This window comes from Cetorhinus maximus, chromosome 17, assembly GCF_964194155.1.
Source record: "Cetorhinus maximus chromosome 17, sCetMax3.hap1.1, whole genome shotgun sequence".
NCBI lineage: Eukaryota > Metazoa > Chordata > Chondrichthyes > Lamniformes > Cetorhinidae > Cetorhinus > Cetorhinus maximus.
The window spans coordinates 59,976,577-60,004,208 of record NC_135895.1 but is presented as its reverse complement, the minus strand read 5'-3'; the positions used below and the strand labels follow the sequence as shown (position 1 = coordinate 60,004,208).

Sequence of the window (27,632 nt, the reverse complement as noted above, 5' to 3'; positions counted from 1 at the left end):
AGACTAGAAGGGCCGAATGGCCTGTTTTCTGTGCTGTAGTGTTCTATGGTTCTATGTCATACTCGGTCAAATTCTGCCTCAATGTCAAGGGCAGTCAGTCTCACCTCACCTCCTGTAATCTCTACTGAAAGAGACAAAAAAAAACCAAGGCTAAAAACCCAGGGGGATAAAATCCACAAATTCCTCCCTGACTCCCATAGGCAACTGCAACTAGTCCAGGAGACAACATTGACCATGTTTATATCATCTGGTTTTTAATCTACCTTTTAAAGGATGTCATTTCCAACTCAAACAGGAGCTAGTTCCATTCTCATGAAAGTTTGTAGAGACTTAGCATGTGTCGCGTAACTAAGGCAACTTATTCCATACACCTACCATCCTCAGCCACCCAGCATCTAAGTTAACCATACTCATGAATAACTTATATGCATGAATCCTGGTCTTCCCCAATCTATCAGATTTAAATAATATCTCAACAGGAATACAATACAGCCATTTAATTATTATATATTCTTCAATTAAATCACCATAACGTCTAAGTTTTTTCACAGTGAATAGATCTAGCTTTTTATGCTTATCTGAAGAAATCAGGTTATTTAAGCTGGTCATCTTGCATCACCACAGTGGCTGCTGGCACTGCAGCACTGTGACAGGTTTCTACAACTCTTCATAGCCATCCTCTGTGTCCTTTCCCAAGAGCCCAGAGAACCTACCATAATTATAATTATGATAAATTTGGCAAGGCCAGCAAAGTAGTTGGAGTCAGAAGCCCCCCTAGGCTGAAAATTCACCCGATTCTGGAAAAGAGGAAAATCTAGAACATTTTCCAAATTTCTAAAGTGGCAACTTATGTCCCTGTAAATTTCCTTCCATCAGCCACTACTTAGTCAATGGTAACTCGCATTGAAGCTTCCCTCCCGAAGTTAAATCTCAAGAATTGCCACTTTACTACTAATAGTCCAACCAGTTGTGTGATAGACGTCATCCTCGAATCAAGGGACAGCCAACGACAACAACCATTTGTGTGCAGAATTTTCAACTATCTGCCACTCCTCTCCCTCCATTCTGTGATCTCATCTGTTTTTCATTGGATCTTTACTTCTCTGTGCATCATATCCTTTTACACCATCTGTCAAGTCACTCATTCATATATCCAATCTGTTCCTCTCTTTGAGACCCAGCATGTGACACTGGGAATAATCTTAAGAAGTCTTGTTCCTTAATCTACTATAGCCATCACAAACTCATTCAACAGGATTGTTATCCTATTCTTTCATCTGTTGACTCCCACATGACTTCTGCTGTTGTTTCGCGCATTTCAGAAGTATCCTATCACTCCATTAATTCCCTGTTCTCACAGTTAGGAGGCAACTCACCATTTGAGTTACTGCTGGAAAAAAAAGGCTACCTACCCCAGAACAATCAAATCCTCTTGAACTACTCTGGCTCTGATCAGTTTCACAAATGACATTCTTTGTGACTGTGACAAAAGTAAATTATCCCTCCTTGTCCTTCTTGACCTGATCTGCAGCCTTTGATGTGGTTAACCATACAATCCTCCTCCAATGCCTATCCTCTATTGTCCAGCTGGATAGGACTGCCACACCTGGTTGCATTCTTATCTATCTAACCGTAACCTGTACTGCATGAGCAGAATTTCTTCAAATGAAACATTGGGAAGACTGAAGCCATTGTCCTTGGTCCCCACCACAAACCCCGTTCCTTTGTTACTGATTCCATCCTTCTCTCTGGCAACAGCCTAAGGCTAAACAGATGGATGGCAACCTTGGTGTCATATTTCACCCTGCGATGCACTCACTGACCACATATCCATGCTGTCACTAAGACCGCCTATTTCCATCTCCATAACATCACCAATTCTGCCCTGCCTCAGCTCATCTGCTGAAATCCTCATGCATGTCGTTGTTACCTCTGGACTTGACTATTCCAATACACTCCTGGCTGGTCTCCCATATTCTTCCCTTTGTAAACTTGGGATCATCCAAAACTCTGCTGCCCATGTCATTACTCACACCGAGTTCTGTTCAACTTGTGCTCGTTGACCTACGTTGGCTCCAGGTCAAGCAACACCTTGATTTTCAAATTTTTCTTCTTGTTTTCAAATTCCTCCATGCCTCGACCCTCCCTTTCTGCGCAATCTGTTTCAGCCCACAAACTTCCAAGTTACCTACACTCTTCTAATTCTGGCCCTTTGAGCAGCCCTGATTTATTCTCTCCACCATTGGTAGCTTTGGCTTCAGCTACCTAAGCTCTGGAAACCTCCAAATCTCTTGTACCACACTTTCCTTCTTTACGACACTCCTTAAAATCTATCTCATTGAGCAAGCCTTCTTGTCACCTGACCTGATTTCTCCTTATGTGGCTCAATGTCCAATTTTGTTTGCTATTGCTCCACTTAAGCACCTTGGGACACTTTACTATGTTAAGGGCGCTATATAAATATAAATTGTTTTTGTACTTTTTTTTAAGGAATGGTCCCATTTTCATAAGCCCTCAGTCCAAATTCTATGTCACTTTCTTATCACCTTCCCTGTGCAGTTTTTATCCATAACATGGGTTCAAGCATTAGATACTTACTGGACAAGTCCAGACTCCCAGTGGTTTCCTGCCCTGGTTTTTCTATCCCTTTCTTCTCTATTGTGTGAATATCCAATAAAGTCTCCTCAGCCTCCTTGCCTCTCATTATATCCTCTCTTACTATTGAAGTGATTTCATCCTTAATCACTAAGACTACTCCTCTTCCACTACTATTTTCCCTATCCTGTAGCCCTTATAATCTGGTAAAGATAATTCTCAGTTCTGACCTTCCTGCAGCCATGCTTCAGTATTGGTTACCATGTCATACATCCCAAGTTGAATTTGCACTGTTTGAAGTCCTTGTGACCACCCTATTTATCCTTTCACTAGAACCACTGGTCCCAGTCCAGTTCAGTGGATCCTGTCCGAATGGTAAAGTTCCTTCCTGGCAAGATTCTGGTACCAGTGTCCCATGAAATTGAACTCCCTTTTCCCACACCACTCCTTCAACCACATGTTCACCTCCCTAATCTGCTATGCCAATTTGCATGTTGCTTGGGTAATAATCCAGAGATTATAACCTTGAGGTCCTGTCCTTTTAATTTAGCTCCTAATGCCCTTTATTTGCCAAACAGGAACTCTTGCTTACTCTTCCCTATATTGTTGGTCCCATCATGGACCATAACAACTGGATCCCTCCCCCTCCTTCTCCAAAATCCTTTCAAGCCTGTTCAAGAAGTCTCTCACTCTGGCACCAGGTACACAACATATCAGTAATCTTAATCCTGTTTACAAAGGATGCTACCTGTCACCCCAACTATTGAATCCCGTACACTTAATACATTTCGCCCCCCAACTCCAGTTCCTCCTTAGCACAGCCTCCTGCTGCAAAGTGCATCCTGGTTGTCCTTCAGATAGTCTTTTTCCTTATCCTCAGAGGTAGCAACGACATTACACCCTTTGGATAGGATCAGTTTCTGCAGATGTTCATTCACTCTCTCACCTTGATCCCCTTACGCTATTGGTCACCTTAACCCCATTCTGAAATTGCACCTGTCTGCGAGATGTGACCGAAGTCTGGAGCCAAATGTTCAAGACTTCTTCTCCTCCCTTATGTGCTGGAATATCTCCTACTTGCACTGCAGCTGAATGACTGAGCTGAAGAGATTCGAGACAGAGATATTGACTGCAGATGTATTCGCTCAGAATAGTCTCACTATTCACAAACGCCCACACACTGCAGTCCACACACACAACCTGACCTGCCATATCTTAACCTAGATTAATTATATTATTTATAGCTACTTTTTAGTTTGGTATTCAGAAAAAAGAGATGAAATACAACTCACTTTAAGCACTAAAACACTGGACAAAAAAGTTAAATAATTGTTGTCTCAAGCTTCTGCAAACCACTACAAGTATTGGAGGCAAAAAACATCTGAAGGAAATTGCAATGAAGAAAAATAGCTTACGATGGAACTACCTTAAATGCATGATAGAAAAACTTGACTGCTGCACTGATTCCAAAATGGTGACTTTAGTTATGGCACATTGAGAACATATCAATTAAATTAGCGTTTAAGAAAATCAGATAAAAAGTTATATAGGCAGCATTGTAAAGTTTTATTCATTTTGAGTTTATTTTAGTTTAGTTCATTTGTTTTATAAATGTGCAATCGTTTTCATGATATTATGGACAACAATGGGTGTTTACTCTGCCTCATAATCATCTATTTATCAGGTGGTCTGGTTACCAGATTGGAGTGTTACCACAGAATCATAGGAAGTGGTACTTATAAATTTCCACCAGGTTGCAACTTAAGATGGTCCTGTGCCCCTCTGAGTGACCAGGATGGAACTGAGATGAAGATAGGTTGGCCAGTTTTGGTGCAGACAGTCCAATTTTTGATTACGATGTCTGTAATTTGTAATATATAAACTTGACACCGAGTAGATAATTTCAAAGCACTACCCCTGGCACAATCCTCAATGAGCATAGGTCAAGAATGAGCAGAGGTCAAAAAAAAACAACAATGCTTGCTATTGGTGAGGCTCTGTACCAAAAGTAGACACTGGCAGACTTTCCCTCTAAGAGTATGTGGCCAGGACTTCTGTTTTTGGATCACGAGGCTGTGATTTTCAATCCATTAAAGTTAATGGGCAAGATGATTGTAGGCTGGCAAGTACAGAAACAGAAAACGCTGGCCTGTATTTTGAAAGTCCATTTTTACCTCTGTGTCTGTGGTCTTCAATAAAATTTCATCAGCAAGGAAGAAGCTATCAGACCTCAGTGTGTTTTCCAAAACTTTTCAGTCCTCTGTCCAGTTGCCCCTTCCAGCAGGGAAGTATGTGTACACCACAGAGAAATCCTAAAGTGGGAAAGTATGTGATGGGGAGATGGAGAGCAGTGAGAGGAAGTATCACAACTGACTTTGATCCTTTCTTGACTCAAAGTCCACTCACCAGCAATTAGGAGTGAGATTTTTTGCTAAGATTTCCCTTTCCCAGCCCAAGGGTACCGAAACTACGATTTATATTTAGTAAACAATTGCCTTGTCAAGAATGAGAGATTTTTTCATGTCTGTGCACTTTAATTTTTGACAATGAAAGCTTTGTTCACAAATCTGTCACTCTCTGACCAGGTATCTCTTCTCTCTTCCCTTTTGCTGATCACAGAGGCGCAGTCCAGTGAGTATTCCTTTATGTTGTGCTGCACATATTTAAAATGCTTCAATTTTTGTTCATTTTGAATTTCATTCGGTTCATTGGGGGAGAGATGTCAACGGAATATGTTTGTTTCTTCAGAAAACAACTCATGAGTTTCAACATTCAGTCACATAAAACATGTTGACAACAGCTATTACTTGGTGTTGAAGAAATTATCAAATAAGCTCCAGTGCCCATGTTATTTTAGGATTTTTAGCTGGAAGAGGAGTTGGTGAATTTATTGAGTTCTCACCTCATACCACCGCAATTACCTTGCTGCAGAGGCGAGAGAGTTATTTGTGTTCACTGAAGGGTTCTTTTATTTGTCTTTGGAACAGGAGCAATGCTGTCAAAGTTGCATTTATTGCTCAATCCTATTTTCCCCAAGAAACTGATCATGAATCTTTATCTGAACTATTACAGTGCTTGCTCTGAAAGAGCAATTGTGTGGGGCGTATAATAGGCAGTCAATCTAAAATTGCCTATTTTACATGACCGCCCGAAATCAAGATTACCCTTTTGTGTCAGTGTGAGCCAAGATCTTAGGCTTTTGAGGTGACTCTTCTACGTTGTAAATAGAGAAAATCTTTGGTGAATCATAAAGAACAGAAAACCTGCTGACTGGTTCAAGGAGACCTAAAGAAAATCACTTCAAAATGTAATCAAAATAAGACAGACAAACTCAAAAATCATTTATGTAGATTTTTGGAGCATTTCTGGGAGACCTTTCTAACTCGTACCTGAGCACATGTTCATATTAATATATGTCAAGACTGAAAACATTCTTCACGGGCAAGTCTAACATTCCAGCCAAATATGTTAAACATACCAAACCTGTGATTGAACTTCTATAGAACACATATAACATCCTTGTTTTTTGCTTCTTCTTCTATCCCATTTCTCCTGTAGGTAGTAGTACATGGATGGGGTGCAATTATTTTTGAAAGGCAGACAAGAGTTTGGGGAGATCAGGGGCAATTCTGGAATTTGGAGCAAGAATGAGATGTAACCCAGTGGATAAAACCCAGTGGATATAGCCCAGTGGATGTAACCCAGTGGATATAACCCAGTGGATATAACCCAAGGAAAACTAATTGAGTGTAGACCAACTCTCTGATTGCTCCCTCCTGCCCCCAGTAAATCTACATCAAGGCTGAAAACTCTGTTGCACATGAGGCTTCAACCAGAATCTAATCCTATGGCCAACCAGCACTTTGTTTCTGGGGCTCAAATTGCAATTTCAATTCCAGTATATGCTTAATCTGAGAGATTTTCTTTCACAATTTCAGCCTCTTCTCCTCAAATGGTGATCCCTGCTGCTTTCATGGGTGTTAGCATCCCCAACCCAGTTCCTCATCCAAGTGGCCGTTCTTCTGTCATCAGTAGACTGTCCTGTCCTTAGCTGGCATTGCTGCATGAGTAGGGGTCAGGAGTAATAATCTTAACTGATCTATTTTTCTAGTATTGCTGAGACCCAATTATAGCCTCCCTTCCACTACCACAGCTCAGGTCAGGGACCAAGCCTTAGATTATTGTGGTTTCTGTGGCTCAGTGCCACACTTGATGGTGCATTTAATCTGACAAGTATGTGTTCTGTCTGCTTTTCTACTCAACTGTAGAAAGAAAAAGAAAGAACTTGCATTTATATAGAGCCTTTCACAATTTCAACTTATTCCTGCCAATTTTAAAAAATTCTTTCATGGGATGTGGGTGTCGCTGGCAATGCCAGCATTTTTTGCCCATCAGTAATTGCCCTTGAACTCAGTGGCTTCTTAGGCCATTTCAGAGGGCAGTTGTGAGTCAACCACATTGCTGTGGGTCTGAAGTCACATATAGGCCAAACCAGGTAAGGATGGCAGGTTTCTTTCCTTAAAGGACCTTAGTGAACCAGATGGGTTTTTACAACAATTGAAGATAGTTCCATGATCGCCATTACTGAGACTAGCCTTATATTCCAGGGGCAGGATTTTGCCCTCCTCGGGCGGGCTCGGCTTCCCAACCGCCGCCCGCAATTGGGGCCGGACCGCGATTTCAGGCTGGCAGGCCAATTAAAGCCTACCCAGCGTGAAACGCGCAAGGCAGCGCTCAGCACTGCCTGTGTGGGGAAGGAGGGCAAGTGCGAACTTCGCAGATGTGTGTGGGTGCATGGTGGAAAAGTTTCCTGAGGCACAGAGCTGCCTCAGGTAGATGAACAGTTTTCAATGTTAAAAATAAAAATTTTTAAAGTGTCATAAAAAAGGCCCCCTCATGTGACTGTCACATGAGCAGGGACATGTTATGAATGAAGCGTTAAAATTTTAATTTTATTTTTATCTGCTGTTGGAAACTTCATCCCGCCTGTGAATAGGGTTTCCAAAAAACTGCAAAGGCCACTTGGCCTTTTTCCCTGCCTGCCAACCATAAGGCTGGACGGGTAGCGAAAAATTTCTTTCAATTATAACTTTAATGGCCTCAATAGGCCTTTTAATTGTCGACAGGCGCGCTACTGACTCCCGCTTCCCCCCACCAACCGAAAGATCGCGTGAGTGCACGATGATGTCAGGGCGCTCGCCCAACGTCATCGCGCGTCATTTTACGTTCAGTCGGGTTGGGTGCACCCCACCTGACTAGCTTTATATTCTGGCCCAGATTTATTAACTGAATTCAAATTCCACCGTGCACACAGAGTATTAGCCTGGGTCTCTGGATTACTAGTCCAGCGACATTACCGTTATGCCACCATCTCCCCCCAAACTACTTTGGATCTGTAATTACTTTGGAAAGGTAGGGAAATGTAGCAGTTAACTTGCACAAAGCACGGTTCCTCAAACAGCAGTGCGATAAAGGGCCAGATAATCTGTTTTAGAGTTGTTGATTGAGAGATAAATATTGGTCAGGTCACCAAGGAGAGCTCCTATGCTCTCTGTCTTGGAATCTTTTACTCCCATCTGAGAGGGTAGTTGGGGCCTCAGTTTGATGTCTCAACCAAAAAGTGGAACCTCTGACAGTGCAGCACTCCCTCAATACTGCATTGAGTTGTCAGCCTAGATTATGTCCTCAAGACCCTACAGTGTTACATGAACCCACAGGAGAAAAGCACATTACCACTGAGCCTTGGCTGACAAAGAGAGAAAGCATTTCTTCAATAGCAAGCGAATCTCATCTCAAACCAAATTTCTCCCATCAGAACGCAGATGATATCCTAAGAGTCTATCCTGCCAGCAACTTCTCCTGTTCACTCTGTAAATGGGCACAAGACTAACTGACATCAAATAGCGTAAAGCAGACCAGACTGTCTTTCCTTTTGTAAAAAAAATGTAAGTCAATATTTTTTCTATCTCTTTCCAGGCAATTATCAAAAGGAACTTATCCAGTAAGTAATTATTACTAATATCATTAATAAACCAAAGTGAAGGGCCACAATGCAGCACAAGGGAAGTAAAAAAATAGTGGAGAAGGCAAAAGCAAAATACTGCACATGCTGTTCAGTGGTAAGGAGGTACTCAGCTTGTAAGAGGAAGAAAATACTGAGAGAGGTAGTGAGCTCTTGGAAGAATAAGTTAGAAGTTGTGAAATCAACACCCCTGATTTCAACACTTGGGATAGCAGAAAAGAGAAACAGCAAATAGGATCTCGGCAGCTTAGGAGGCACAAGAAAGGAATGTCTAAGTGATTCCACTGGTATCAGCAATAAACTAGAGACAAAGTTTACAAAGGGAGAGAGGTCAGAGAAGGATAATTAATCAGATAACAAACTTTGATTGTCCTCATGTATTTAGTGTTGGTAGAGCCATTACTGTTGCATAAAAATTTGCTTTTTATGTGACCTAAGCCTACTATGTATTGCAAAATTCCATCTTATATTGCCTTCTTTTCCTATCACACACAATGGGAAATACTTAATTATTTAATGTGTTGCATCAAAGATATTTGAATAACTTTTTTTAAAGTTTTATAATCATATTTTACTATTAAATGTTATTATTTTAACTTCTTTGCAAGCAGAAAATAAGTTGTGTCTTTTGTGCAGGCGAAGAAATTGCTCGACCAAGACGGTCAACACCCACATCAGAAGTTGTCAGGTACGTATAACCACACATTTGTTCCACTAGACATTGAACACTAATGTTTAGAAAGCACTAAAACATGGGAGTAGATTTTTGTCTGTCAAACGTCACCTGGATGAAACATAGATCAAGTGAGGAGGATCACACACTTATGACAGCACCAAGTACATTTTCTTCTCAAATAATCCTGCTGAGCAGGAAATAAAATCTTTTACGCAGAATACAATAAACTTTTGTCATTAAAACAGAAAATGCTGGAAATACTCAACAGGTAATGCGGCATCTGTGGAGCAAAACAGAGTTAATGGTGCAATTTAATTGAGCCTGCTGGAGTTGGTATGATGGCAAGGGGGCTAGCAGCATCAGACGGGAGTGCCTGCATCAGGTTCGCCACATTACATTCACAGCATCGATGGAACTACCCCCAATTAATTTGGGGGTGAGAAGGTTCCAATGTGTGAATCATGCCCGCCAGCGACGGCATAATAATTAAGCTCACTAATCAGCCACTTGACACTAATTATCACTGAGTGCACCAAACATCAGTGGTAGCTCAGGGATTTAAGAGATCAAGGACCAGAGAGCCCATGGCTCTCCAGTTGGGTTTGCCTGTGGCCCCACTAGGGGTGACCCTCATTGACATGCTTTGAGTACCCAAATGAGGCTCCCAGCATCAAGGAGAGGGGGGCATTGAAAGCCTCCTGCCTCACCTGTAACCCCCGCTGCCCCCACCTCTCCAGTGATCGCTTCTGACCTTTCATCAGAAACTTCTTGTCATCATTTTAAACTGATTATATATTCTTTTGCATCTTCTCAGACATTTTCTATCCATCTGATGATTATGGCAGGAAATGAAATGGGGAACGGGGGCATTCTCAGCACATGGGAAGTAATACCAAAGCCTTTTGCCATGTGTCACCCCACTGAGTTTGCAGTCTGAACCCTGCCGTCATAACTTTAATCATTGGCAGGTTTACTGCAACGTAAACAAGCTTTGTCCTGTTGCTCTTAGGGGAAGTTTTAGATTGGATGTTCACCCTCTAGGGGCAGAATTTTGCCCTTGTCGGGCGGGCTTAGCGGAGGCGGTCGGGAATCCGACCGCCGCCCACGATCAGGGCCAGACCGCGATTTCATGCTGGCAGGCCAATTAAGGCCCGCCCAGCGTGAGACGCACGCGGCAGCGCTCACCACTGCCTGTCTGTGGGGAGGGAGGGCGAGTGCGAACTTCACGCATGCGCATGGGTGCGCGTTGGAAAAGCTCCCTGAGGCACAGAGCTGCCTCAGGGAGATGAACAGTTTTGAACATTAAAAATAAAGCTTTTTAAAATGTTATAAAACACATCCCCTCATGTGACTCTGTCACGTGAGCAGGGACATGTTATAAATGAATTGTTAAAATTTCTATTTTAATTTTATTTGCTGTTGGAACCCTCATCCCACCCGTGGATGAGGTTTCCTAAAAAAATGCAAAGTCCGCTTTGCCTTTTCGCCTGCCCGCCAACCGTAAAGTTGGACGGACAGCAAAAAATTTCTTTCAATTATAACTTTAATGGCTTTAACAGGTCTTTTAATTGTCAGCAGGCGCGCTGCCAACTCCCGCACGTGCCTGCCGACCGAAATATCGCGCGAGTGCGTGATGACGTCGGGACGCTTGCCCAACATCATTGGGCATCATTTTATGCTCGGTCGGGTTGGGCGCACGCCCGCCCAACAAGCATTGTTTTCTAGCCTAGGAGTCTGGTAGCCTGTCTTCATTTGTGTAATAGACACTACAAAATTGAAGAAGAACGTTTTCTATTTTGGATCAATCCGATCAAACTCAGAAATGTATTTATTTGTTGAGACTTTGGAGTAAAAAACAAGTAAGTCTAGTGATCATTGGGCCACAACTTTTCATCAGAAGCCCTATCCCATTGGTAAAGACATAATTTTGCCTATTGTGATGCTGCTGCATCTTACTTAGCTTGCTCTCAACTACCAATTTCTACTGAGCCTGTAAATGACAAAGCATATTGTAAGTTATAGGAGCTGACCGTAAGAACAACACAAGTAAAATAGCATTAGACATGACTGAATTATCCCACTATTCCTCTTCAAGTCCATTTCTTTAGTGTAATTTTCAATCTCATTGCTTTTAATTCACAGATAAAGGTTTTTGATATTTTAAGTCCAGCCATTACTAATCACATTGTATAACCTGTACAAGTGTGAAGTGAACTGGTTTAGAAAATGTTTTTGTGGCTAAACTAATAGCCAGTTAAAAGCTTGTTTATAATTAAGAAATTGCGTGTCGAAAGTATTGAGTATTTTCTCAAGTTACAATATAAATAAAATGAATATGAAAATGACCAGTCTAACTTCCTGCTCTGATTAATGTCCTTAATACAATAATTGCAGAATGATTTGAGAAGCCCATTTTATTTTGAAGTTTGTTATGGATTTTGCCAACTGTAGCTGAGTGATATTCAGAATTTTGCCTGATGCTCTTGCCCCACCTTCCCTTCACTTACATCTGTTGGACCTTCTGTTCTTCATTTCTCTACCTCTCTCTTCATGGTTATGATGTGTTTTCAGCGTTGGAATTTAATGCTGCTCCAGCTCCTCATTTCCAATTTGAGAAAGGCACAGAATGCTCAAAGCAACCAAGCTTATCCAAGCAGCAAGTGAAAGGGCTCTATTAAAACTACAGGACTCAGGGTTTTAATGGAATTATTCTTCATGTTGTTTTGTTCTTCTCCTTCCCCGAGGGCAGGTGGTTTAACTCTATGTGCTAATGAAGTGAAACTGTGAACCAAGATCTAAGACCCATCAATCCTTGGTGGAATATGTCTGAAGATTCCTCAGGGGTAACACTCATATGCAGAGCAGTGTCTAGGCCTGTGGTCCTTAATAAAAAATTAATAAGAAACATTGATTTAGGCTGAGCAAGATGTAGTGATTCTCAGCTGCACTTAATTTCCTTTTTCTCAACCTCTAACTATCAATTTCTTCCTTTCTCATTTTTCTCTTCTCCTAGTAGTAAGAAGGGGCCAGAGGATACAGCATCTCTGATCCCACTCTTTGGCCCACCACTGGAGTCAGCTTTCGAAGGCATAAAATCAGAAGGTACTTCACACACAATGCCTGAACCAACAGTGACTAAATCTGCATGTACAAATACACAGTGTGATAATGTAAAGAACATTATTGCATATCATGTCTTTTTAATGGATAGCTCTTCATGCTTCAACATTGCCAAACACATTTTCAAGCAGATAGTGCAGCTTTAAATTTATCATGCTACACATTTGGTTGGTGTCTGACATTCTTGGTTTGTGTGTACTTGTTGAGGTTTTTTGGCTTAGCACCGATGGATAAATCAGCATTGATTTCCACTGAGGATGCAAGAGAAAAAAGGAAGTAAAATGTGTTCGAAAGCAATAATGAGAGAATAGCTTTAAGTAAGGTATAGCTTCCCAAGTGAATAATAAGCAAACTACCGAAGATGAAGATTAACATCTGATGCTCTGTAATACATAGGATTGATGTGAAGTGACATACAGAGCCAAGATGTGGATGTGACTAAAGATAAATACTTTTATCTGATGTTTTCACCTTATTGGTTTCTTTCTGTTATGTACTTATGAGGTTCAAAACTGGTTTCACTCACAGAAAATGGTGCCGCTTATTAAATACACAACTCAAGGCTATTTGTGCTTGGGTGCGAATTGTTCAATCTCAAGATTGGAAGATCTGAATTCCAATGAGGGGATTGGAAAATTAACATTTGTGTGACACCTAATACACCAAGTGAATGGTGGTGTTACCCGCCTCCGCTAAGACATATGTTTGCCTCTCTGGTCAGGTACAGGCCAGGTGAGTGCTCTGAGCTGCCGCCACCCCCAACATTTATGCCAAAAAGTTTGTCATTGGTCCCTTGATCTAAGATAGGCCAAAGTGATAATGGCCACAGTTATGGGAGGTTTGGGCAGCCCTCTCCACATGGGCGGGCAGGCACCAGACACTCCAACAGACATGGACAGGCGGGTGACTGAGCAGTGCCTGAGTAGTCCTCCTATTGACCCAGCAAACTCCAGCAAGACATCTGGCATAATCCTGGTTTAACAGCTGGGATCAAGGAATCTTGAATCAAAAATTTTGTTAGTTTGGACTTCTGATGAACTGTAGAGTTTGTGCAATCTATTGTTTGTAAAATATATTGTTCATGCAGGACATTTATGCCCTGTGTTAATTTTGTTGGCTGACTTTGTCCATGTCTTAAAGCGGTCATTGATCAGCCTGAAATTTGGGGGCCAATCCAAGCCATTGATTCCGAAAGACAGTCATCATTGACGACACGGTCATTTCCTATTGGAAGTAAGTTCACAGTAACCACATTAATTCTGAAACAGGATCGTTAGAGTTCAGAGAACAAGCATTTGAACTGAATATGTAATTAAACAATTATTAACGGCAGTGTGTATGTTACTGCTGAGTAATAGACACCAATGTAAGATGAGCCATCCTGTGTTACATTTAGCTGAACTCTGTTACTTACAAATACAATATATATTCACTTTTTGTTTGCTGTAATTATTTATTCAGTCCATGTTTTGAGTTTGAGCTATTCTTGAGAGACCCACTGCAGTCCTATTGTTGATAAAAACCATAAACTCAGATTGACAAACCCTATGGTAAAGGGGCTTGAGAGCTAAGAACACAAAATTCATCCAGAATATACAATGAAGAGCATGCACTCTGTGCCCAAGAGTTTAGAGCAGATGAATGATTTTGAGTCCTTAATGCACAATTATGTGATTAGATTTGAATCATTTGTCCACAAGGATAATGTAACTTTGCATTCAATCAGAGTCAGGATGGTGGTGTTGAACCATTTGCTCCAGCAATGTATCTCTGATTAAACAAAAGAGTGCCTAGCCACTCTGCCATAATGACATTTCCAGTCTTGCTGCTGTGCTTGTTGGGTTTATGCTGTGACCTCAAGTCCTTTGGGGACTGGTCCTTAACAGCAGCTAATTTTAAAGAGACTTTTTGACCATAGGATTGATTTTAACTCAGAACCTAGAGCCAGTGACCAGAATTAGTGATGATGTCAGGCCAGCATTCACTGGTAATGCATTCAAATATCTGCAGAAATGAATCCCTAGCAAAGCAGGTTGATCTGAATTTTTATGAGGGACTCATTCTTTATGGTCTACTGTCCACAAGCATGGCAATGACAAAGTTGCCACGCACGCAGGAACCTGACCTCCAACCAAAATCTCGCTAGGCATGGCATTGTCGTGGCTGCAGATGTTACCACAGCACTTAACCATCAGGGTGCCGCAGATACATTAGTAATGCTATTATCCAATCTATACATAGAAAAAAGGAAAGACTTGCATTTAAATTGCAGGTCTAATGACCTCAGGACATTTTAGCAAGCATTTTATAACCAATCAATTTTGGAAGCCTAGTCACTGTTGTAATATAGGAAACAAGAGGTAGCCAATTTTCACCCAACAAGATCCCACAAACAGAAACAAGTAAATGACCAGATAATATGTTTTAGTGATGTTGTTGAGGGATAAATGTTGGTCAGGTCACCAGGGAGAACTTCCTATTCTGATTTGAAATAATACCATAATACTAATAATAGAGCAGTACACCCTGCTCTAACTCACTATCTGAAACCCTTCAAGTGGAAATACCAAATCAGGTGTTTTGCAGAATAAGATATTAGATATGTGTTAGACATATCTGATCTACTGACAGGTGGAGGAAAACGTGTGACTTTACTGGGAACGCATCAATGCTATTTAGATAATAAAACAAGAGTCTTATGGCAGCCTCTAATCAGCAATACTTATGTTCTTTTTATGCCAAATCCACGAGCTCAAGAAGCATGGCCAAAATATCATTCCCACCATTGCAATCTGCTATAGCTCCAGTCAGAGTATTCATTATAGAAAATGCAGCTAGGCTGAGGACCTCTGTTATTGGAGGCTCACGGCAGGTGACTCTGGAATGACCACTCGCTACTCAAATTTTTGGTTTGGCCAAACAATGAGTGTTGTTACATGCTTTCCCTTAGGTGGTTAGGAGTGGCTGCATTGATTCAGCTAGTGGACTCCGTACTTATCCCAGACTTGACAGCATGTTCGACAAACGCATAAATGAAAGCCTGAAATGTCAGATATATGAATCTTTTGTAGGAAAGCCCTGTCAGAATTCCTGAACTCAAATAGTTGATCAATCACTAGCTTCCTGCTCATCCATTATTGTTTCAATTTCCACCCCATCACTGGCGTTTGCCATTCGTTCAGTGCTACCTTTTGCAACTAACTAAGGGGCAATACCTCCCCATAAGTCCACCCCCATGTTGCCCCCTGTTCCTTAACATAGCACCTAGAAACTAAGCATTTCCTAGAGGTCACAGGGACAGATATCAGGTCCTATGTGTTATGCTACTGCAGTAAAATCTACCGTTATTGCCAGTGTCAATCTCAGCTCAGTTAGTCAGAAAGTTGTGGGTTCAAGCCCCACTCTGGTGCTTGAAAACCTCACCTAGGCTGATTCTTCAGTATGATTCTGGAAAAAGTGCAGTGTTGTTAAAAGGTTGTGTATTGTGGATGAGACATTCAACTCAGACACCATCTGCCTGTTCAGATGAATGGAAAAGATCTGGTGTCACTTTATCAAAGCAAGCGCGGAGTTTTCTAAAAAAAAATTAACTGCTTATTCACTTGTTTGTTTTGTGCAAAATAAGCTGCTGTGTTTTCCCACAAAACAACAGTGACTAGACTTCAAAATTGGTGAAATGTGCTATATTTCTGATGTGTTACTGATTCCCTGATTGCAAAAGTCATTTTTTTAGAAGATATATTAATTATTAATGTCATTATTCCTTTAACTTTAAATGTGTAAGATTCAACAAATAATATTTAACTTTTGTTCCAATCCCCATAGACTGATAACTTTTGAAAAGGTATTTGAATTTCAATAACCAACTGAGAAAGATCATACAACAAGATTTTGAATTTCAAGACTTTTACTGTAACAAACTAAAAGCAACATTGACTAACATTATTTTTGTAGGTATTTTAAATTACAGAAAAGATCCCCCATGTGACTTTTAACACTACCAACAATCCCACACTGTGGTTATACTTTACTCTGTCCCTTAAGTGAACACCTTACTCTCCCGGCACCAGTCCAAAGCTATGCTCTGCTTAATGGCCTGCTTACTTTTCCTGGCCTGGTAACTTCTGATCCCCAAAATGACTTTCACGGTGAGGGTACCCTGAAGGTTCCACCCTCTAGCCAAAGTTAGGTAAATCCCCCAGCCTTGTTTAAATCCTCACAAACGTAGCCTCTTCAATGAGCTCCCACCCTCCTTTTGCTGAATAATAAGACAACATTTTCTCTACTTCAGGTGCAGAACTGGCTGTCTTTCTCCCTCTCTCACTTCTTCTCTCTGTCTCTCTCTCTCTCTCTCTCTCACTTTCTCAGATTTTAGCAGTCCTCCTTGTATCTGTGTGTTTCAGGGATATCTTCAAAAAACCCCGTATCCTGATAATGCAATAACTTGCTATGGACTTTTCCCCTCTCAAAGCCCATCTCCAAGGCAACATGAATAACATGGGCCCTGTATCCAGGTAGAAATGTTAATGAGCTATCCTCCAGACCCCCAATTCATTTCTAGTTTGACATTAAATAGATAATTTAAACTATAACTGTTTATAAAATCTGACATCCCTAATACCTCCCTATGAAACTTGGAGACTAACAATCTACCCACAGGCAGCATAGATGCTCTTGCCACTGTCTACAGGTGCGAACATTTTGCACTTTCTCCCAGTAAAACAACCTGGTTCCCACTTTAACCTTTATCAACCAAGTCACCAAAGCTTGTTGCCGGACAGAATTCAGAGCAGATTACATGACCCACTAATTTCTACCTGAAATTAGACAAACAGTCCCAAACCTTATAAATTTTATATTTGTAACACTTTGATTTCACATCTTGTTTTTTTGTGTGGTTTCCCCTTGCAGCTCCTCCTCCACTTCCTCCAAAAAATGTTCCAGCCACACCACCTCGCACAGGGTCACCACCGGCAGAGAGTTCAGGTAGGGCTTTGTAGTTTAGTGCTTTGTAGCATTTAGGTATAATATGGTCAGCTTGACATTTACCTATTCTGCAGCCTTTTCAGTGGAATTGGCTTATGTGGAGCAAATGTCAGCATAGACAGGTTGGGCTGAATGGCCTGTTTCTGTGGTATAGACTCAATGTAATCTGAATAGCCATAAATTAACATATAACACAATGGAGAAATGCTGCTCTAATTGTAAATGACCTTTTATCTCAGCTCACATTTGCATATAAACTATTTTTCAAATTCTGTAGTACATAATCTAGGTGGTTTCTTTATTACACCTTACTTCCTTTGCTTCAAACTTTGAAGAACACTGTATTTTGAAGATCTCCACCCAGTGCACTCAGTAAGCATACCTCTTAGTGTAGAACTGAGCTGTGCACCCCAGCACAATCCCAGGTTCATTCTTGATGTGCTGTGTTAACTGATTTGAGTCAGGGTGCTGAGGATGCTACAAAGGATTCAACACCTCTTAGGGAGGAGAAAAAAATCTGCCAGTGTCCCACTGAAGTATCTAGTGTCCCCTGCTGGAAAGTGCTTATGTGACTGTCAGACAAGGATATGCATTACATGGTAGAATAAGGCACTGACACTCACTATTTAGGCTCTGGCATGAAGAAAGGTCACTTGGGCAAAGTACTAAAGGGAGCCAGTGCTTCCAGAGGGGTAGCAGTTGGCAGAGTGTTAGGAAAAATCCATTTTCTTCACTGTTAAAAAAAATGCTTCAAATCTGGTTCTTTGTTAATATTGAATTGTTCAGTCTTTTGACACTGAATGTATATGTTCTTGAGTTTTACTTTGTGTTTAATCCTTTGTTCTTTTGATTCCTGATTTTTTCACTCCTGAATTTTGAACTTAAGACCACACTAGCCTGAAAGACACCAAATCAGATCTTGATGCAGCAACGCAGCAACCTTTACCGAATTCAGCCCATGGGACTGTAGGGAATGACCAGGACACAGCAGAGGCCCAGCCTGACAAACTGTTATCTATCAATGACATGGATGATATTTTTGGCCCAGTTGCATCTCACAGATCTGGAGTCGTCCTGTCGAAGAACAAGTGGATCGATTTCTCTGATCAACCTGCCCGTGACAAGGTTTCACCAGTGGCTCTGAGTGAAAACAGGTCCCTCGATGCCCCTCCAAGCATTTCTGTGCCTCTCGACCATGATGGGAGTGAGAAAAAAAGTTCTGAGCAGGTTTTGGTCAAGAGTGAAAAGAGCGAGTCATCCTCCTCCCTGAAAGAGCTCGCTATGGGGCAAAAGACCACGCCCCCTCCCCCTCCACCTCCTACCTACAGGACAGTGGTATCGTCTCCAGGACCCAGTTCAGGCAGTGGCGTGTCCAGCAGCAGTGGTACGTGGTGTTTGGTTGAACACTGCACTCGCATGTCCACACTGGAGCCTGCCGCCACTGAGAAGCCTCGATGGCAGCAACATGACTGGCTTCTTCCTGCTTCTGTCCTGTTGTATTTGTGCTGTTCCATTCTGTGCTAAGCTCTGCTATTTCTATGTTCTTTTGAAGGCACGAGAGTCTGTAGTGACATTTCACCTGCCCCTCCCCACAAAAGCTTCACCTCTAACCTTTTATCGAAACTGGCCGACAGGTTCTTATGCTATATATATAGGGTATTACACAGCCTGCAGTGTGTTCCAAGCCAGCAACTCTCAAGAAATTCTGGAAACCTGCATAAACTGTGAGAAATGTGTTCAAGTGTTACTTTTTAAGCATCATTTCCAAGCGCGTTTTGATGGCCCAATTGATAAATGAACAACTGCTCCATTGCACTAGTGCTACAATTGGCCACATCCCCTCTGCCCGCTCCACAGGCTACAGGCAGGATATATTAACCAAGCTTCCAATTTCAAATTATTATCTAGTAACACTCTGCATGCCGCCCATCCACTAGGAAAATCCACACATATAGATTTCTGATGAGGGCAGGATTAGGTGCAGGTGCAGTGCTCCCATAGTCTGATAACCTTTCACACCTCATTGCACAAACACAAATAATGGTCAATTGTATGAGGTGGGATAGTTAAAAAAAACTTACAAAACCTGGTATTAGATTGGATTTTTATCTCTCAAAAGTATATTGACAAACCTATACAAGAGGCCTCTAAATGGGAATACACCTGTGGTCAGTAAAATATCCCTTTTATTCAATACATCCCCATTATTATGTTACTGATATGACAGCAGGGCTTATGCGGGGACCTACAACTTGAGTTCCGTTCTCCCCTCTTTGTGTGCTGCTGAGTTCATTGGAGGGTTAATAAAATAGTGGTCATGTTTTCTGCTCTCTTCAACTGCAGCTCTCTAGGCTTACAGAGTCAAGTCCTGGACATCATCAGAGACACAAAGCTCACGGCTTTATAATTATAACAAAATGTTGGTGTCTCATTTTCACTTGATTGTTGTCAGTGAAGCATTATCATTATAAATAGAACTTAAGAACTGCAATAAGATTGAACTGCCCCGATAGCCTGGTGGGTAATCGGTGTGACACTGAAACACGCTGACTGAGAAAGACCAAGGTTTGAACTCTGGCCTATGTTGCTTTTATTGACTGCAGTGAAGGACTGAATGTCAGTGTTACCAGCATGAACAATTTATTCCTGAGTCTAATGATTTGAAGAAGCTTTTTTAAATGAATCTGCTTTGACAGGAAATTTCATGTAAATTCCTGCATGAACCATGAGTGAATGGTGAATGTTGCCAGTGCTACAAATTTCACCTCTCTAAAACAACTTCCTGTCAGCCAATTTCCATCACCTCCCTAAGACCCCTCCTGTTGTGTAATTAGATCACATCTGTGTCTTGCTGAGTGCATATTTTCTTCATTGATTTATAACCATAACATGAGTTTATGGTTATATGGCTTTTTGTCCCAATGTTGCAGCTTCCATTATTTGTTTGTATATCAATCTTCTTTCACAAATATAGATGAAGGGGATGTGGATGAAAAAGTATATTCATTTGATGAGGAATTGTATTGCCTTTTGTGGTGCTGAGTCACACAGATTGGTAAATTCCAGATTGATCTGTATAGAGTTAGCCGATCACAGTTAGACTGTTAGAGTTACCTTTGGTGTCCTTAGGCTGGGAGGAGAAAACTCAGGTATGGTTCCCACTCCTGATTGCCATCCTGTGAATTGGAAGTTAATGGGCGTGACTTGGCGATGGTTTAAATATGGAATGGGCTGCCCATTATACAGCAGGTCCGATTTCCTCCTCCATTGACTTCAATGGAAATTAATATAAGGCTGGCTTCCATAATGAACTGCTAAATTGATGTCATCATTTTACACCATTGCCAAAAGTTGAAATTCTCCCCATGCATACCATTTGTGGACATTAGGCTTGATAGTGTGCACAGTTGAATAGTCTGCCAGTACTTGCAGGTTAACCTCACATATATGAAGAACAGCAAGAGACAGCACTTAAGAAGAGGAGAAAAAAAATTAAATAAATTAAAAATAACTGATAAAGATTTGCCCCTATCTGAATCCAACTTGAAACTTAAGGTGCAAAACTAAAAGAAAAATATCGTACTTGCCGATAAAGCAGGTTTAAATTTGGGCCATGATTTAAAGGTCACATCTACTATCGGAAACCCTTTTTGAAAAAAATTCAAACACAAAGGATATAGGAACAGGAGTTTACCTCCATTTACCCCCTTGAACCTATTCCACTGTTCAACAAGACCTTAGTCTGCAATCAAACTTCATATACCCACCTTCGCGCCAGATCCTCTAATACCATTAACCAAGGAAAATCTATCAATCTCTGTTTTTAAATTAGTAGTTGATCTGCCTAGGATCTGGCAGAAGAGAGTTTCAAACTTCAACCATCCTTTGCATGAAGTAGTGTTCCCTAATTTTACTCTTGAAAGGCCTGACTCTCATTTTTTGAGCAGGCCCCCTAACTCTAGACTCCTGAACTAGTGGGAACAGTTTCTCCCTACCTACCTCTTAATATCTTGAATACTGCAATCAAATCACCCCTTAATTTTCTAAATTCCAGTTGTTTAATCTCTCCCTATAGCTTAACCTTTAGGGTCTAGGTAGCATTCTAATAAATCTGCACAGCACTCTCTTCAAGCCCAATATATTCTCCCTAAGGTGGCTTCTTGATGAAATACAAGAACTTCAATATCCAATTTTCTAACTTTGTTTATAATTTTATTTTTCCTGAAACTGATGTAATAATTATGTTCAGTTAGGTAATTGAATAGTCTCCTGGCATGCGCCATATTGACTGTTGATCATGCACAAAGAATGGCCAGTTTTGCAACGTGGCAGAGATCTGCCAACGCTGTTGGAAATACAGTGGGAGTCAATGTAGTAGATTGTAAATCCCATGTGGCAATTACAGGGTGGTAGGAGGAAGGTGGGGGTCACACCATATTCCCAGGTTCCTTCTGTGTTCCTGCGCCCCACCCTCTTTACTTGCCTTAATTCAGCCACAGGAAGACCATGTATCCTGAAAGTTGGAGACCTGCTTTATATTGAAAAGTTGTGGCTCGATTATTTCATCAGTGCCACAACAAAGTTTTCCAAATTTAGAAGTTCTACATGTGGTCCAACCACAACAACCAATCTATGGTGGGATGGGGGAGGGGAGGGTGCAAAATCACAGAATGAGGTCAGATGAGGCCAAGGGAAGTTTTACAAAGTTTTATCTGGAATTTCTGTGAGCCGGGAGGAACAGGAGCTCCCCTACCCACCCCATGCTGAGGCCTCCCCCATAACTTGTAAAGTATTAAACTATGTCTACTTATTTTCAGGTTCTTCATCTCCTGCCCGTCCAGCAACACCATCAGGCTTGACCAGTAACACTCCTCCTCCTCCACCACCTCGCCCTCCATCACGGCCTAAACTGCCTCCTGGAAAGCCTGGTGTTACCGACATGGTATGTTTTGGAGTGTTCCTGTCATATTCATTATAATTAAAATATTACTGGAAATGTAATGGAAAGAGTTTGTTAAATGCCCTAATGAGAAGCTACAGAGAGAAAGCCATTTCTTTCATTTGGTCTCTGTGGGGTTCAGACCCATGCAGCCCATAGTTTTGAGAGCCAGAGTGGAGGCAGGGAAGGGCTGGAAAATAATGGGGTACCCCATCGGGATGGTGCCCTCACACATTCCAGCCACCGGAAAATTTTCTGGCGTTGGACCAGCAAGATGATCGGTTGCTTTCTGCAGTTCATTGGGCATCCAGCCTGCCTATTCATGGCCCCAATTACAAACCATTTAGAGCATTCACCAGCAGTTTTCTCGTTGTGGATAGGACTGTGGTGGCTAACAGTTTAATGGAGGGGGCCTCCTTGTCACAGTTCGGGTGGGGCTGAGGGGCCATCTGAACCAGAGGCTCCATCTTCCAAAGATATATTTGCCCTTCACTATAGCTGATCATTATGATGTTGCATGTTGTCTTCTAACTTACGCCAAGTCCCATTCATCAAACACCCTAATGCTTCTGACCTACATTGGCTCTTGAGGTCTTCCCATGGTGGATACTGGGTGAGTTGGCATGGAAGATATAAAGAGTGGTGGTGGGGTGCATGGGTTGACATGCATGAGTTGGCATTAATTTCACATAGGGGCTATAAGGGGCCATGGGGATGAGTGGGGAAGGGTCATGAGTTGGCACAGGACTATAGGGTGCCATGGGGATGGGTGGGAGTGGTTTGGCATGGAGGGTACAAGGGACCATTAGGGGTGGGTAGGGAGCATAAGTTGGCATGGATGGGACATGGGGAGTGCGTGGGGGGTGAGGGAATGTGAAAGCTACAGGGCCTAATATTTAAACAAAACACCTGGGACAAAGTCCTAGAGAACCGAGGCAGGCATTTTAAACTGTAGCCACCTCCGATCTGCATCAGTGGATGGCGGGCCTGGCCCCATCTACAACCACACCACCCAAAATGAAAACTGCACCATTTAGGGCACTTTTTCCCAAGGTGGGAAATTTCCTGACTCGAGCTAGCCGCCACAATGGTGAAAATCTGGCCCCATGTATTGATTGTAAAGCAGTGCCAATACCTTGGGCAGAATTTTACACCAATGGGATTGTACAGTCCCACTGAAATCAGTGGATTTTTGAATGGCTCGCCACATTTTACGGCTCCACCCCACCACAACGGGGCCATAAAATTTCGCCCATGACTAGATGTGACTAGACCTTCACCCCCATTCTTAAGAAGAATAGATGATCCAACTTATGTTTAAAGGTTGTCGGAAAAGAATTCTCCTTTATAGGAAGCCATCGCTATCCAGTCCACTCGCCCTTTTGACATTCAGAAAAATCCACGATAGCATTTTTTAAATAAGTCTCAATCTTACTTTTCAATTTTCCCACAGGGGTGGATTTTCACCAAGTTGGGATGACATGGGAGCCCTTTAAAAATGGTGGACGGGTCCCAATTCCAGGATTTCCGACCCCATTCCCAGGCTGCCTGATTTTCAGGAGTGCCATCTGACTTTCCTTTTTACAAATATCTTGCTAGTTTTCACTTATGACCCTTGGTATCTGAACCTTTCACCAGTCATAGCCTGTTACTATTCTACAGTAAAATTTCTGTTATCTGACACTGTGCTAACTGGAATTCTCCATTAACCAAAATTCTGGGGTTGGGTCTGTTTTTTTGATTGAAGATGTCAAATTCACCGGTAATAGTTATTGGCAGCCTGTCCTTGCTCCAGTCTCAGCCTTCAACTGCTCTGCCTCATCTGTCTCCATCTCCCCTTGGCTTCCACTCACTTGATTCAGGCACTCCTGCACCTCTCGAGTCTTCAACATTCATGTGATTATCCTGGAGCTTTCTCATTGAATGAAAATGCAGAAGTCACCTTATGTCTCATTGAACTGGCATATTTGATTAACCGGCACCTCCAATTCCCAGAGCATACCATATAACAGAGACTTTCCTTAATCTCTCTAATCTCCTCCAGTCCTACTACTCTCCAAGATCTCTGTCCTCTTTTAATTCTGACCTCCCATGCTTCCCCAAATTTCATTCCTCCAACACTGACGACTATGTCTGGGTCCTAAACTCTGCAATTCCCTCCCTACACCTGTCCGCCTCTTCACCTCTTTCTCCTCCTTTAAGATGCTCCTTAACTCCTATTTGTTTATTGCTGAAAAAAGAGACATATTTTATTATGCTTTTCATCTTGCACTCATCAGGACAATTCACAAGAATACTAAATGTCAAGGGAACAACAATTCATACATGAGAAGAGAGCGCTGATTGGTTGGCAAGTGGACTCTGATTGGTAGAAGCATTGCCATGGAGAATTCACCAGTTGATGGTGACTGCCAGTTAACTGCCAGATGTTGTTTGAAATTTAAATTAGGTAGCTTAACTGTGATTGGTCAAGGCCTTGCCCTGAGGAATGAAGCAGCGAATGGCTGGCAATTATTCTGTATAGCTAACACAGGTGCAATGTGTGCACATATTCTTTCTGTCTGTAAAGAGCAGGGCTACATAATATATGTAGCTTCCAGTACGCACAAATGCGCCACACTGCCAGCCGGACTGACAATCTTAAATTGGACAACATTTGCTAAATAATCCTCAGTGTGCTAAGAATTATGCTGACAACCAATTTAAGATTGTCAGTCAGGCTCACAGTGTGATGCATTTGTGTGCACTAGAATCTACATATATTAATACAATGTGTCCTGTTCTTTGCAGACAGAAAGGGCACGTACACACATTGTGCCTGTTTTAGCTACACAAAGTAAGTGACAGCCATTCGCTGGTTTATTTCCCATGGCAACGCCTTGACTAATCAGAGTTAAGCTGCGTGGTTTAAATTTCAAACAATGCTTGGCAGTTGACTGGCAGTCACCATCAACTGGTGAATTCTCCATGGCAACGTCTCTAACAATCAGAGGCACTTGCCAACTAATCACCATTCTCTTCTCATATACTATAAATTGTTGTTCCCTTTACATTTAGTATTCTTGTGAATTGTCCTAATGAGTGTAAGATGAAAAGCTTCAACAAAAAATGTCTCTTTTTCAGCAATACTCAAGTTCTTTACTACCAAATGACTATTTCCTTTTTGTTTGATGAAGATTTCGCTCATCTGATTTAAAATCTGGTTATGTGGTTCGGTGTCAAATTTGTTTGATTAAGCTCCTGTAAAGCACCATGAGATGCTTTGTTACTATATAAATGCTGGTTGTTGTTGAATAATTTGTCATCTGCACCTAATGTTATAATTTCATCGTGGCCTATTGTAAGTTAGCTGATTTCAGTTAGAATAGCAGTGGGATTGAAATTGGCTTGAGTATACCTTAGTTAAGGAAAATTTCAGCCAGCTTTTCTGCTCCTGATTGCTTCCCAGTGATTCCCTGCTTGAGATATTAGAAAAAGTCAACATCAGGCTTGGCTGTGATGCTAATCACAATTAAATAATTTTCAAACACTCATTGTCTTGGCTCACTTCAAGTAGACTTGATGTTCTGGAGGATAGCCAGCAGCCACAGAACTACACTGCACATAAGTCCTTACCTACAAGAGAGGAAATAAGAAGAAAAAATAGTATAATTTCAAGCTTACTATGAGTTTCATTCCTATGTCTTACAAATCTCATAAGCTAAATGATGAAATGTTCATTTAGAAACTTAGTGTGGTAATGCATAATTTGAACTGTAATAAGGCGCAATTCAATAACCAGTTATTTTTTGCTTTATGTTTTACAGTCCAGGTCTTTTAGTCCTCCAATACACTCATCTAGTCCTCCGCCAGTAGCGCCATTAGCTCGAGCAGAAAGCACCTCCTCCATATCTTCGACTAACTCACTGAGTGCCGCCACCACTCCTACAGTCGGTAAAATATTCCACTTAACTTTTCTTTGTGTCAGTAGAGAATTAAAACATGCAACAAATGCTGCTGTTTGACTTCAGGAAACTATTTTTAAAGGTTTTTCTTTTTAAATAGCTGTCTTCTTTCATGCTTCTACAGGCCCAAAATAAACACACTCATGGAAACAGTTCTTAATTGCGACAAGTTAACAGTGTATTAATCCCAGTCTGTCCTGAGTTCATCTGAGCTCATCTCAGCTCAGTGGCAATATGGCTGTTGTAATTTGCCTCAACCCCCCTGGTTAAATATTGGGAATTGTACCCTGTCCCTCACTGTTTCCTGTCAACTCCTGATCACTATACAGTGACTCCTCTTGGAAAGTATATGTTGTTGCTGTGGACAGAATCAGGCTAGACTGGGATTCCCTTAATTGACTAGCCTGTTGGCACTCAAATCCTGTTTGGACTCTCAGAATGGTCATTCAAGAAAAGTACCAAAGGGCAACCAACATTTGTACAGTCATAATCAATCTGAATTCAGTACCTTAAGAAGAGGTGGCAAAAAATGGATGTCTTCCAAAAAAAATGGTTTATTGAATTTAAATACAATATGCAGGAGATATTTTTCATTCCCATTTTGAGGGTGATCATCATGGAGGATAGCAACAGTCAGCAGAGGCCTGTGATAAACTTTTATAATTTGACAAGCATTGATTAGAATTTATCTTACTGAGTGATCACTGCTTCTACATACTAGAAACTATTTCATTCAATTGGATTAGCATACTTTTAAGATCAAAATTGTGTGTGTTCCATATTATGTAAGTGTTGTACTGGTGAGAAGGGAACTGACATTAGATGTATTAATGTCCAAACATTCAAAGTCTTTTCAAGAGCTCATCCAAAAGATCAGCTGGTTAAAGCAACGAGTGCTGCATCTTGGTGCCCCCCCGTCCCCCCGTCCCCCGGCCGCCTCGCTGGCACCAGCATTGGAGACAGCCTGCTGATTCTGGTGTCTTGTTGGCCTTGATGACCTTGACATCCAGCATCTGCCACCTACTGTCGACTCCAGAGGCTTATCATCTGCCTTCGACTCAGTGTTGTCCTGGTCCCCAGGTGTCCTCCGATTGCCGGCGCCCTGGGCACTCTCTGCCTCTGCCTGCCCCTCAAGCAAGTGTGAAATGCCCTCACCGCTGTGCACCAACATTCTAGCTGCCACTCTAATGCCCACTGAGGTGCTGGTATCTGCGCTGGTACCTGGTTCAGAGAGCGGGTGTGACGCAGGTGCATCTGGAACCTGCCGTTTCTCTGGCGTCAGGCGTGGCTCTTTGGGGTCCTGCAATTGGGCGTGTGGTGGCAAATCTAAGGGAGAACAATGACATGTCA

General features: G+C 41.7%; 1 protein-coding gene across 1 annotated transcript in view; it reads left to right on the top strand.

The window, feature by feature from the left end:
- Positions 1-27,632, top strand: part of sgip1a (SH3GL interacting endocytic adaptor 1a) — a 213,855-nt gene that overhangs the window by 126,186 nt on the left and 60,037 nt on the right. Inside the window, exons 7-16 of the mRNA XM_078561770.1 lie at positions 5,181-5,226; positions 5,583-5,698; positions 8,572-8,596; positions 9,254-9,305; positions 12,310-12,395; positions 13,554-13,646; positions 17,325-17,399; positions 18,286-18,783; positions 22,217-22,341; positions 26,145-26,271. Coding sequence (XP_078417896.1) covers positions 5,181-5,226; positions 5,583-5,698; positions 8,572-8,596; positions 9,254-9,305; positions 12,310-12,395; positions 13,554-13,646; positions 17,325-17,399; positions 18,286-18,783; positions 22,217-22,341; positions 26,145-26,271 — 1,243 coding nt within the window. The remainder of the gene's footprint in view (positions 1-5,180; positions 5,227-5,582; positions 5,699-8,571; positions 8,597-9,253; positions 9,306-12,309; positions 12,396-13,553; positions 13,647-17,324; positions 17,400-18,285; positions 18,784-22,216; positions 22,342-26,144; positions 26,272-27,632) is intronic.